We start from the raw sequence: 14,046 nt of genomic DNA, 5'->3' as shown, positions 1-14,046 counted from the left end.
TTAAACCAAACTATTCATTTGCCTACTTTTTATGCAGATCCCCAAAATAAGGGGAAAAGATTTTGCACACTTTAGATGTACACAGGCAGTTGCGTTATTATTTAAGCAGGACTAAGGATTTTAGGCAGTCTCAGCAGTTGTTTGTTTCTTTTGGTTTGAGTTCTCAGGGTAAGCCTGTGTCAAAACAAACTATTTCTAAGTGGATTGGGTTTTGCATTGCATTTTGTTATTCCCATCATGGCAAGGAGATTCCAGCTGGGATTAGGCCTCATTCCACTAGGGCTACTGCCACTTCAACAGCATTTCTAAGGGGGGTGGCAACTAAGGATATTTTGGAGGCAGCTACTTGGAGTTCAGTGCATACTTTCTCTAAGCATTACCACCTTCCTCTTTACTCTAAATCTAGGGCTGGTTTTGCCACGGCTATTTTGCAGGGCATGTTGTCAGCTCCTGCTTCCTTATGATTTGCCAGCCTCCCTTACCTCTGCTTTGGGATTCTACCCAAGTGTTAGGACTGCAGCAATGTGGTATGAAGAACATAGTACAGTTTTGTACCTACCATAAATGTAGATGTTCGAAGATCCACATTGCTGCAGTCCAATTTACCCTCCCTCCTTCCCCTCTGTGTTTAGGGGGGATTGTGTGGATGGGGTTATACTCTTGTAAATTTGTATATATTGTATATATATTTGGTGCAGGAGTGTGTAGTGTTTTTTGGTTTTAGCCTTATCTTTTTAGGGTCTTCTGACATCTGGGGCAAGAAAAGACTGAGGATATGACGTCGGTCATGCGCATTTGTACCCTGACGTCCTGACGTCAGATTAATGCGCCGTGACCGACGTCAGCCATATACTTTGGTATTCGGGCCGACTGGGACAGCGGACTACCCAAGTGTTAGGACTGCAGCAATGTGGATCTTCGAACATCTACATTTATGGTAGGTACAAAACTGTACTTTTCAAACCATGCCATAGCACTACCACAGCTCTCCTCTCCTTCCCAGAAACAATTAATAAAGCCCATGACACTGGCCATGTCATGTCCACTCTCCTCCTCCTTGACCTCTCTAAGGCATTTGACACCATCTCTCATAACCTTCTTTTCACTACTCTCCAAATTAAATCTATCCCACTCCTGTATTAACTGGTTTACCAGTTACCTCTCAAACAGGCAACAAACAGTCAGATGGAAAAAAGCCACCTCCCCTTTTCTCAATACTCCCACAGGTGTCCCCTAGGGATCAATTTTAGGCCCCCTTCTATTCAATATATTCATGAACGATTTCTACCAAGCCATCCCAAATGCCAATCTTGTCCAATATGCCGACGATTCAAAAATAATCTGCTCTGCCTCTTCCATAGCCAGTCTAGTTAAATTGACCCAAGATGCCTTCTCCTCCACTGAGCAGTGGATGGTGGACAGCCATCTAGCATTCAATGCTACTAAAACTAAACTCATGATACTTACTGCTTCCAAAACCACCACCCTAGATAAAACCTCATTCTCAGTCACCAGTTAAAATAATACTCCTCTCAAAATAGTCTATAATGCTAAACTACTAAGAGTCCTGATCGATGACCAGCTGAAGTTTGATAATCATCTACAAGTAAATATAAAAAAAACACACAAAAAATAGGCATGCTTTCCCGCCACAACCGTTACATCTCTCCCTCTACTTGGCTCACCCTTGCCAGCATTTAACTTATCCCATCCCTCCTATATGGTGCCTCTATCCTTACTAACCTGCAGTCCTCCCTCAAGACTAAACTCTCCTCTTGCTATTAATAAAATAAAATTTGAAATCGGCCATAGATCCACTTCCCATAACTGCACTGCCTTACACCAACTGAATTAGCTTGAGCTGTCCAGTTACCTCATCTGTATTCAACTTGTCCAAGCACAGAATCTTATTTTCACCCCCTCTCTCTGTCCCTCTCTTGCCACCACCTTTAAAATGCACCAACCAAATAGACTGAGATCTAATTCCCAAAATCTAATTGAACTGCATAAACCTGTCCATCCACCAGGCAAATATCTAATGTCCTTTTCTCTAGCACGCCATTGGAATTCCCTCCCACCTCTCATCTGCACCACTAGCAGGCTCTCTTTATTCAAAACCTTACTTCACACACACCTAACTTCACTGTGGGAATGCTCTTGCTCCCACCCCACATAATCTCCTTACACTATAGTTAGTCTCTATAAGCTATAATTCACAATAGCCTCCCATTGTTTGGTACCCCTAATAAACTCTAGGAATTAGCATAACTCCTAGAATGACAATCCAAGGCACCACAGGACCAAGAATCAGCCGGAATTCTTTTAAAATCCAACTTTATTTTAAGCACATAAACGCACACATTAAAACCAGTGTTTTCGTTTGAATCACTTCATCGGATGTGGGTCAGAGAACAATTAATGCCTTTTATAATCCTCTATGAGATTAATTATCCAATAAAAACCATCCAATTTAAAAACATCATTAATCCTCATGAATGTTTGTTTGTGTCGTTCGGCTTTTCCCGGTTAGGGATCGCCACAGCAGAACTCCGGTCCGCTAATGATTGGCAGTAGATTTTTTACGTGCCGAGTTTGCCAGCCCTGACGCACAACCTTCAACGAAGGTACGCCCATTCACGCACATCTCCACACAGAAGACGCTCTAGCTGAGAATCGAACGGCACAACGTCTTGCTGTGAGGCGACAACATTACCGCAGCACCACCACCGCAGTTCGAATATTCATGTTAAAACCTTGCATGCAGAAAAAACACTACTAACCATAAAACTTTGTATAAAAGTTTCTCTTGGTACCTGGTGGCTGTTTTTTCAAATAACTCCTAGAATGGTACAATTCAGTAGCCTAGGAATTAACTGCATGAATTAGCGCAGCTGTTAAAAAAATTTACACTGTTTCTGTTGCTGCATTGTGCTAATATGTTAAACTGTTAAAAACTTTTGACTGTAAATATTACTCTTATTGCATTGTACCAATATGTGCACTCTACTAATATGTATTTTTTTATTTGTTTAATTTTGCTTAATTTGTGCACATTACATTTCTCTAATAACTTACTCTTATGTTAAATCTGTAATTTGTAATTTTCTGGAGTTTTTCTCCCCAGGACTCCATTGAAAATGGGCTCCTCGTGGCCCAATGGACTATCCTGCAAACTATAAATAAATAAGTGTACAACAATCACCGAAAATGCTTTAATATATAACATGCAGTTTATGTTAAAAACAAAAATTGTTTTACTTACGGATACCTTAGTGAACAAATGTTCAGTCTTTCTCAACCACTTTTTCTTGAAAAAACATATTTCACAAATGCAGCTGATGCTTTATAATCTCACATTTATTCACTAATTTCACTGTTGTGGTCTTTCTTCCTTTTTATCTCCATGTCCAAGCCCCATATTCTGGTTCAAGTCGAAGGTATTCTCGAGCCTTCTAGTCATCTTCCGTGCTTATTTCTGTCTCAAGCATTTTCATTTGGAACATTGGAAAAGATTTCACTGGCAAAGTCTCTCTATGAGCTTTATTATCAGAAGAATGAGAAGCTGAGTCCCCTTCTGTTTGATGGCTCACTTTTTGTTAGACAAAGGTTTGTATTTCCTCCTTAGCATGCTCTGCATCAAAAAATTAACTTTGATCCTCCAGGAAGAAATTATGAAGACAGCTGGATACAGCAGCTTGAATCTCACATCTGCCTTCCGATATTCCTGTTTGCTGGGATAAATTTGCTTCTCTTCTGTCTGGTGTACAGGGAATAATCCACAAACACTTTACAGTCTCCAATTTTTAATACTTTGCCCTTCTGTCACAGTTTTATCAGGATTAACTCTTTCTGGTGGTAAGATTTCATCTTTACTAATACAGGTCCTGGCTGCTTTCTCATGGCCAAGTTTGGAGCATACACACGATGTGACCTTTTCAGTTAACAAATCTTGCTGTGAAATACTAGACAAGTTGCATATTTGTGCTCTCATAAAATGAATACAGTCTGTTCCTTCCAGTTTCTTGTATAGCAGAAAATTTTCAGGTTTTCCTTGCATGTGCTGTCCTATAACTCTACCCTTTTTGAAGCCGCTGTTCTTGAACAGTCTCATACTTAACCAGCCTTTTATTCATTTCAGCCTCTTTTTTTTTTTTAGTTTTATTAGTTCATCTGAATAGCTGTTTAAAGCTTCTTCCATTATTGCAGCCTTTTGTTATTTTAGTTAATATTCTCCTTCAATATTCATTTATTTTTAATCTGCTCTGAGCACATTCATTTTATATCTAGATTACTGGAAACTATCTCGTGTACCACATCTGGAGCTTGAACTGCTTTTTGCAGAACAGCTGTAGGATTCTTCCCAGTCAGTATTTTCCCTTCACCATTTCTAGTTGAATTTCTTTCAGGCTGTCTAGGTTTCGCCTTTGAGGGCCACATGTGACTTCTTAGCAGTCATTATTAGTCATTGCTATTATTAGAAATTATTCTTTATGCTTGCATCTAGGCAGTGTACTAGACTGTAATTGAATTTTACTAAAACTGGCAGAATTACTATCCCATATCTTTTAGTTTGCTTTTTCAGACTAGAAGAGCAGAAGTTAAGCTGTTGATAAGTATGCAGCTATTTTGAAGCCCCAAGTTTACTTTCACATTTAGCAAAAATAATGAAGTGTTTTTTTTTTTAATAAGTTGTCATAATGGGAAAGGTTGGCACTTTAAACCGTATGTCAGCATGCATATGTTGAAAATATATCTATAACCAGCTGTAACGTGTTTTATAACAATATAATTGCAAGTATAAATAAAATGTTGCTGTTATATAATTTACACAGACTTAATTTCAGCATTTGATTGGCTCATACACCAAAACTGAGCACGAAATTACAGCAACTAGGTATTCATGTACTCTTGATAAGATGGATAGCTGCATGGCTTTACAAATAGAGCATTACAAGTACCATACAGCAATTGGACAGGTAAAATTCTAGGTTGCAAGCATGGTGTCCCACGGGGTTCTGTCCAACCTACCTTTTTTCGTCTGAGGTGTTCAATGTTTATATGCTAATAACTTGAAAGTTGGTAAACTAATTACATGTGTTACAGACAGAACGTATGTGCAAAAGAACTTGAGTAAATTGACCATTTGGGCATAGGAGAATAATGTGCTGATTAATACATCAAAAACTAAGCATGTGGGATTTAGAAGGCAAGCAATGAAAGTTGAATATTTACTGTAGCACGCAGTGATTGAAACTGTTGATGCATTTACGGGGCTGGGTATATGGGTAGATCCAGTTGTGAGTTTTTTCTAATAATATCAACCAGTTGATTAATGATAGTTATGGAACTATAGGTTATAAAGTCTTGGAAGTCAGAAATGATGAAATTGTTTTAGTTGCATTAGACCCAAACTTGAGTATGGAATTCCAATATTGAAACCTTATAAAAAAAATAATTTGTAAATTGGAAAGAATACAGCAGAAATATATGAAGGGTATCCATGGATGTGAAAATTTAAGTTACTTTGAGAGACTAAAGTGTCTGAGCTTGTACAGTGTTTCATACAGGCATTTAAAAAGAAACCATACTCTGTATATATGGTGTTTAGAGACAACTACCCCTGGGAACGTTTGGGTTATCAAAAAGTAGCAGAGAATCATCAGACAACCTGTGTAGAAGATTATATAAGAATGAGAAGTGTACTAATTGGTTGTCTGAAAAAGAGTAGCTGATGCATTGAATAGACTTGCAAATTACTTTAAAGCAGGCATTAATTTAGACATTTCCATAAGTGTCCTGTTTGTTTTTAAAAGTAACTATTTTCGTTTATTGGCAGACTAAAAGCGTATTGCCCATGCTTGAAATATTGTTTATGCATGTATTTTGTATGTTAAATATATCTGACAATAATTTATCAAATTTTGATTTATTTCTTGTCTAATACTGTTTTAGGCTATTCAGACCACAAACAAGTCCTAGCAGCTGTAGAGTCTTCACACTTAATTTAATAAAATTCCACAATAAAAATTACTTGAAGCGCTTTTCGTCTGCCAAGTAGCAAACTTCATCAGAAATAACAACTCTACAGTGAGAATCCTTTAAATAGTCACTTAAACCAAATAAACGCGGGACAATCAACTAATTAATTATTTTAAAAAAATACCAAAAATATAAGCAATGCATATATAAATATATAGTAATAATTCATTTAACTATATGTTCAAATATAAATACATAGATACATGAATACAAACTAGAATGTTGCTAAACACATTGTGCAAAATACAAACTCTTTATACATTTACACATTGTAACAAATACTTGTATAACCTTTTACCTCTGTAAACTCTTTAAGTTTAAGGATGCTGCTTATAGAGCTTGTGTCATTTAGACCAGGAACATTACATGCATCCAGTTTAATTTGCCACTTTAATTCTAACTCCTCAAGTTTGAGAGTAAAAGGGCCCCCTCTGATATCATGCTTAACACTATCAATGGCTAAAAATTTAAAATTGTGGTTCATATTCAAATGAATATGTTTAGCTAGTGCATTGTCAGGCTTGTTACGACTGATGGCAGACAAATGTTCATACATTCTATCTCTGAGTCTATGCTCCATTTTCCCCACATAGAATGCAGGACAGTGTGTACATCTAGCTAGATAAACAATAACACTTGAATTACAATTAAATATTGCTTGTAATCTATATTTATAACCATTAACAGTAAATGAATTATTCACATCCACATGTTTACAACAATTGCAGTTCTCACATTTAGTCATACCTACTAATCTAGGGGGTTTAGAATGCTGCTTTTCTAATAAATCTTTAAGATTTCTACCACGTTTAAATACTATATTTGGAGAATTACCAAGTTTACCAAACAGTGACTGATTGCATCTAAACAGTTCCCAGGTTTTCTTTATTGTTTTCACACAAAAACTACTTTGTACATTAAATGTAGTTATAAAACTACAACATAGTGATTGACCCTTATGTTACACTGTTTCACTATGTAGAGATGACTCTGGTGTTTCAAGGGTCCCTAAACTGTCAGTGTCAAACCTTCTAATAACCAGGATGGACTTAAAAGTAAGGTTTGCTCTTTTATAATTTACTTCTTCTATTAAGGTATCCAACAAGGATTCTGGGTACCCACAGTGAAGAAACAGTTTTTTTCAAAAACATACATTCCTCATGGAAATCTTCATCCTGAGAAATAATACGTGAAGCCCTAACTAATTGGCCTTTTATAACTGACCTTTTCTGATGAAAAGGATGACAGCTAGAAAAGTGAAGAAACACATTGGAATAAGTATTTTTCCTAAATATTTTTGCAGTGTAGCAATTCAGTGCTCTATTCTTAGAAAGCCAAATGTCTAAATATGATATGGCATCAGTACTAAAGTTAGATGTAAAATGCAAAAATTCAGTTGACCTATTAAACCCATCCAACAAGTCACTTCCTACCTTTTCATCCCCTTTTAGCAAAACAAAAATATCATCCAGGTATCTGGTGTAGTAAGCTAGGGATTTGGAAACATTTTCATCTTTGAAAACAAATTCAGTCTCCCAGTGTGCCATAACTAAATTGGCTACACTTTCTCCACATGAGGAAGCCCATTGCTAACCCTACTTTTTGCAAATAAAATTGGTTATTGAATATAAAAAAGTTATTAGAAAGAACTAGATCAAGTAGTTCTATCACTAATGAAATGTCCGTACACGGAGCATTATATTTCAACATCATTAATGCCACCCATGCTGTGCAAATTTGATATGGAATACATGTAGACAGGTCCTTGACATCAGTTGTTAGGAAATTGTGGTTTTCAACGTAATCCAGGGTGTTTGTTTTAGCTAAAAAAGACCAAGAATCCTTACAGATTTGGTCTTCCAAAGCCACATATTTCTGTAACATTGTGTCAATAACCTTAGTACAGGCATAGGTCGGAGAGCCACGACTATCTACAAGTGGCCTCATGGGTGGATTAACTAGATCTTTGTGGATTTTAGGTATACCGAATAAGGATGGGTAAATAAGGAATAATGTAATCATATAGTTCAATAATGCTTGGTCAATACGGCCTTCAATAAACAAATCATTAATATATCCCTTAATTAAATTGTAAGCTTTATTAACCTCAGACCTAGAACTTAACTGGTAAGCATCATTACTCAATAACTGATTTATCCAATCAATATAATCACTAATATCAAAGACAACTAACCCACCCCCTTTATCAGATTTACAAACCCAAATTTCTTGTGAATGAATGTATTTTAAAAATTCACGTTCATCACGGTTAATATCCAAACTAACATTAGTTCTTGTACTGTGCTTTGCCATGTATCTGAAATCTAGTTCACACACTAGTTCAAACATTTGCAGTACTGGGTGAAGTGGGGGATTAAATGTACTAGATGTACGAAACACGTGCCACATCTGAATTTGTACGGTTTCCAAATAATACCTGGAATTTTAGTTTCCTGGTAAAGGATTTTAACTCAATAATTGTTTTAACTATGTTTTAGGCTGTATCCATTCATTTGGAGTGAAACTAGTCTTTTTTTTTTTTTTTTTTTAATAAAATCGGGGATTTTTTTCACTTGTTTTGTTCTTGGATCCATGTTATTAAAACTACTGTCATTTTATTCAGTGCAGTGTTCAGCATAGTACCGCCTGTAGAAATAGACTAAAAAACTGTCTTTCGGCTTTTCCCAGTTAGGGATCGCCACAGCGGAACTCCGGTCTGCTAATGATTGGCAGTGAATTTTTATGGTGCTGAGTTGCCAGCCTGACGCATAACCTTGAAGGAAGGCACACCCACGCACGCACCTACCTACATGTCTTTAAATTCATTCAACTGCGGAGAGGACATGCAGACGGTGCACAGAAGGCGCTCCAGCTGAGAATCGAACTGGAGAACCTCTTGCTGTGAGGTGACAACGCTAACTGCTGCACCACCGCGGCCTGGCTATAGAAATAAGACTACAGATTACTATTTAGAAGGATAATAGTGGAATTTGTCCATTTTTTACTGGCTGACAGTGCAGCCATTATTTGATAATTGCCCTGGTTATTTTTTTCCCCTGACTTGATGGATTCTGATACCCTTGTGTGCAAGCCCTGGTTCTTTTTTCCAGTGACTTTACTAATAAAAAGACGGTCTTCCTTAAACTCAGTCCTTAAGATAAACTAGGCAAGTGGCTAGAATCTCAGAGAAAAAAGCTGGCACAGTCCAGCATGGTAGTTTTCAAACTGTTTAACTGCCAATGTTTTATGTGGTAGTTTGTGATGAGGTGAATGTGTAGTTGAGAAGGGTTTGCGGCATTTTACATGCTGACTAGAAAGACTATGATAGAGAGATTGTTTCCAGTGTTTCTTAAGTGTTTAAATATGCCTTAGAGTGCCTTGGAGGGGGCTGGTACTGTGTCTAGAAATGCAGCAAAGTCAGTGGTAGTAAGGAGGTATGCTTGGTTTCACAGCCAAAACATTTCTGATGAGTTAAATTAGATGGAGTGCTCCCCTTGATTCTGATTGTGTGTTTAGTTCAGCAGCTAATCTGATCCTAAAACACTTATATGACAAGTGTAAACTGATGCAAACAGCATCAGATTTGTACCATATCCCCATCCCTCCAATAAGCAGGGTAATTTCCGGCAGCCCTACAAACAGAGAAATCTCAGCTGAACAAAAACCAAGGCACCGAAAGGAAATGGTAGGATGAAAACCCTGCCAGACCTAATGAGAGGTTCTTTTACCAAAATGGATGATTCTCCTGTAACTTTTAACTATACTGTGGCTTGGCTGCCTTCATTCCCCAAAAAAGACCAGTCATGGAAACGGGTGTTGGACCTATCGTTGTGAATATGTTTGGCAAGATCGCCAAGTTCAAGAGGCCTACCCTGCAGAACATGCTTCTTCCGCTAGACCACTTCTCTATGGAGACCTTGGACTTGAAGGAAAAACATATTATCATATCCCTTTTGTTCAGGAGATATCTGAGATATGTGGTTTGGTTTGCATCATTGGTTCACTGCATTGCCCTTTGCACTGTCCAGTGTACCATAAAAGTTTACCAAATGCCTTGCTGAGATAGTGGCTCACTGCTGAACTCTTGGCATTCATATTTTTACTTACTTGGATGACTTTCTGCTTTGTGCAGAGTCTGCATCCAGGTGTTTGGAATTGCTACTGAAGGCCCAGTGTTACCCTCCCGTCTAGTATTCAAGTTGAACCTTCGAAAGTCGTGCTTCTCATCCACACAAAGACTTGTCTTCCTGGGAGGGTTCATCAGCACTGACAAAAGAATGGCCTTTCTCCCCAATGGCAAGGATGTGAAGTTCTATCTTGCCATTCATTCTTACTGATGGGTTCGGCTCCGACTCGGCCAACTGCAAAAGCTCGAGGTCTTCAACCAGCTAGAGGCCAACTCCCTATCCATTGAAGTACCCTGATATTACCCTAGATCTCGTTTGCCGCTGCAACTTGGTTGGACCTTCACCAGCTCTGCCCAGTGAATAACTTTGCTTTTTCTTACAAAAATAGCGGTTATAATAGCTTAGTTGGTTATTTAGTCATTTAGATAAGATAGAGACTGTGTAGTCTGTATTTTGATCATTTAGATTATTTATATTATATAGTTAGTCATTAGGGCTGTTTTTTTAGGCCTTCCTTTCTCCCTGTCTCTATCTCAGTTAGCTTAATTACTGAGAAATTAGTGGCCGTGTTTTTAGGCCTTTTTTCTCTTTATCTTCAATATTATAAGAGAGTGTGTTGTGTTTGGTTCTAGCCCTTCTTTTTCAGAGGGCACATAGTTTTTCTCTTTGTCTTCAGTATTATAAAAGAGTGTGTTGTATTAGATTATAGTCCTTCTTTTTCACAGGGCACATAGTTGCCTTTAATAATAATATTATAATTAGATGTTAGTGGCCGTGTTTTAAGGCCTTTTCTTGTCCTATCTGTAGTATTATATTCTGTGTGTGTATTTGTTAAATTACAGGCCCCTTTTTATACAGGGCAAATAAATATTTGCATTATTAGCTAAATTTCTTAGAGCCTTCTTTTCACGAGGCTTTACTAGCTCTTTTCTGTGAATTTTACTGTTAGAGCCCCCTTTTTTTTATAGGGCATTTTTGCTGTGATTACTATTGCTAGTATTTGCCTTTGAAAATATGTCTTAGCAGGAGAAGGAAAAAGCAAATCTGGCATCAAAAAATGCCCTAGATGTGGGCAAAAGATGTCTATAACTGATGGACATACTGAATGTATCTAGTGCTTGGGTGAGGTACACCTGCAAGAAAGCTGTACTGTATGCCACTCCTTTAGCGCCAGAGTGTTGCATGAGAGAAAAAGAAAACTAATGGATAAATGTCTGCTGAAATCCTCTTTTTAAGAGTCACTGGATAAGTCAGACAAGCACTCCAAAAAGACTTCGGAACCGACAAAAAGTCCATCTACTTCAAAATCAGCTTCTAGTAAAGCGTTGACATCGGTTCCACAGCCTTTGGAGCCGACTGTTATGGTTAGGAGCCGGTATCTCCTACTTTAAAGTCCCCCATATTACAATCAGTGGCTTCATCACATTCTTCACGGGCCTCAAGTAGGCTGTCTGATTTGAATGTGACCTCGTGATGAAGAAACTTCTACAGATACCAGCGCTGGCAAAAATTTTTATCGGCACCGACCTTAGTTCCTCCAATGCCTTCTCTTCCAACTCCGATCTGCATGGAAGTTTTGGAGCCGGAGAGCATGGAACTGATGATCGTGGACCCCTTGGGTCCAACACCTACTCTAGGTTTTACGGCCCTGACTCTCCTGATGTCTTCGGTGCCGACCGAAGGATCTTGGGGCCGACACTCACCGGCTGGGTCCGGGGAGGATAGTAGGACCGACTTCTGCGACTTTACCTCTCAGGGCTTCGGCTCGAGTGAGTTTGGCCCCGACCTCTGGCTCGGATCCCTCTTTACCAGCGCAGACTGTTTCCATTGAATCTTTGGATCCGAGGGATTCCTCTTATCGGGACTGATGGGCTTTTGAGGCTATGAGGATGGCTTTGTCCGCCCCGATGACCACTCCATCAGTTCGAGCAGCTCCCTCCCTGAGAGCACAGGTGTCTGCCTCTTCATCCCATGCCCCATTGAAGCATAGAGATCCTGAGCCTCAGGAAGCCCCATTGGGTGAGCCATGTTCTTCCGAAACCTCTCCAGAAGCCCCCACTGAAGAAGTGCCTAGGAAGAGACTCTGCAAGAGGAAGCATCTGGACTCCCCACAGGAGTCAGTTACTTCGGATACTGACTTGGATGAGTCAGAAGGGTCCCCACATTACCCTCAGAAGATCTCTCATTTGCAGATATTTTAAACATTCTTAAACAGAGGTGTGGCTGGAAATCCCTTAATCCCTCTGATGATGAGTCAGTTCTCCTGATGGCTTTTGGGTCTCAACCCTCCACCTCTTGGATGTCTCCACCCTTCAATGAGTCTCTTAAATTACTCACTCGAAGGGCATGGGAGTCCCCAGACACCACAGAGCCTGTACCCAGGAGGTCTAACAAATTTATTACTAGCCTTCAAGATAGGCCTTATCTTACTAAAGGAGTACCCGTTGATGCTATGGTGGTGGCGGCAGCTGCCAAGAAGGAATTATCAGAGACTTCATCTGTTCATCCTCATAATAGGGAATCCAGGATTATGGAGAGATACAGGAAGTGCATGTTTAGTTCAGCGGCCTTCATCCTTCGATTGCTGAACGACCTCCCACATTTTACTAGATTACAAAGGGATCTCCTGAAGGAGCAGCTAGGAGACACCGGGCAGGGTTCACTAGCTACAGGAATTTCGGACAAGGTAACTTCCCAGTTCTCCACTCTTAATTCGATAGTGAACTCCTCCATGCGTCTCTGTTGTCATATGCAGCTGATGGTATGAGCAGAGCAGCAGGTACAGGAATCGCTCTCAGGAGACATTCCTGGATGCACTTAGGTTCCTTTGCAGAACCCATTAAGTCTTCCTTCATTAACACCCCCTTTGACGGTTCGTCCCTTTTCGAACCTAAGGTAAAGGAAACACTTACCAGGAGTGAAAAAGACAGAAAGACCTTGTCTGCCATCGGAGTATGTTTTTCTACCCCGAATAGACATTACCCCAAAGGGAGGGGAGGTGAAAAGATATGGTTCCGTAAATCTCAAGGATCTTTCCAGAACACTCATGATGAAACCCCCTCTAGAGGCAGAGGAGGGGTAATAATGGAAGACTTTGCCCACACAGCAGAGGTGGTCCGCAGAACCAGGGCAACAGAGATCAGTTCTTTAGCAAGCCCTATCAGAGCTCCTGAAAGGAGGCCCAACTGTTCATCTTTGGAGCAGTCTGGGGATGCCTATCTTTGTACCTATATGCCTGGCTAAAAATAACAAAAGACAGCTGGGTATAAAGCATAATATCCAGAGGATACTCCGTTCCCTTTGCCACTCCACCCCATCTAGTAAAGAAAATCCCAGACGTTCCACCCAGTCACAGGGACCAAGCAGCCTTAGAGGTCCAAAAGTTGCTTGACAAAAGAGTCATCCAACCAGTCCCAGCAGACCAGATAGGATCCGGAACTTACTCAAGGTTCTTTTTAGTTCCAAAGAAAACAAGGTACTGGAGACCTATTCTGGACCTAAGCAGACTAAATAGGTCAGTAAAAAAGACAAAGTTCGGGATGGTCATGCTTCAGTCAATACTTCCCTTTCTGGAGAAAGACAATTGGATGTGCTCTATAGAGCTTCAGGATGCATACTACCACTTAAAGATGGACAGACCATCCTGGGATCATCTATGCTTCCGGCTGGGAGCCAGCTGTTATCAATTTCACACACTGCTCTTTAGTCTCACTACAGCCCCCAGAGTGTTCACCGAATGGTTGGGATTCCAGGTGTTTCCATATCTAGACGGCTAGCTCCTTACTGCCACCACCAAGCATCAACTTATTCAGGAGAGGGTCACAACCTTAAATCTCTGCAATCATTTGGAGATTGCCATCATCTCAGAAAAATCTGCCTT

The 14,046-nt window shown here is 39.5% G+C and overlaps 1 protein-coding gene across 1 annotated transcript in view; it reads left to right on the top strand.

Moving 5' to 3' along the window:
- Positions 1-14,046, top strand: part of DENND4A (DENN domain containing 4A) — a 2,763,357-nt gene that overhangs the window by 950,172 nt on the left and 1,799,139 nt on the right. Inside the window, exon 11 of the mRNA XM_044077857.1 lies at positions 3,413-3,430. Coding sequence (XP_043933792.1) covers positions 3,413-3,430 — 18 coding nt within the window. The remainder of the gene's footprint in view (positions 1-3,412; positions 3,431-14,046) is intronic.

The sequence above is a fragment of the Protopterus annectens genome, chromosome 7.part0 (assembly GCF_019279795.1).
Source record: "Protopterus annectens isolate FY-2018-M chromosome 7.part0, PAN1.0, whole genome shotgun sequence".
NCBI classification, from domain to species: domain Eukaryota; kingdom Metazoa; phylum Chordata; order Ceratodontiformes; family Protopteridae; genus Protopterus; species Protopterus annectens.
This window is presented reverse-complemented; position numbering and strand designations above follow the sequence as displayed.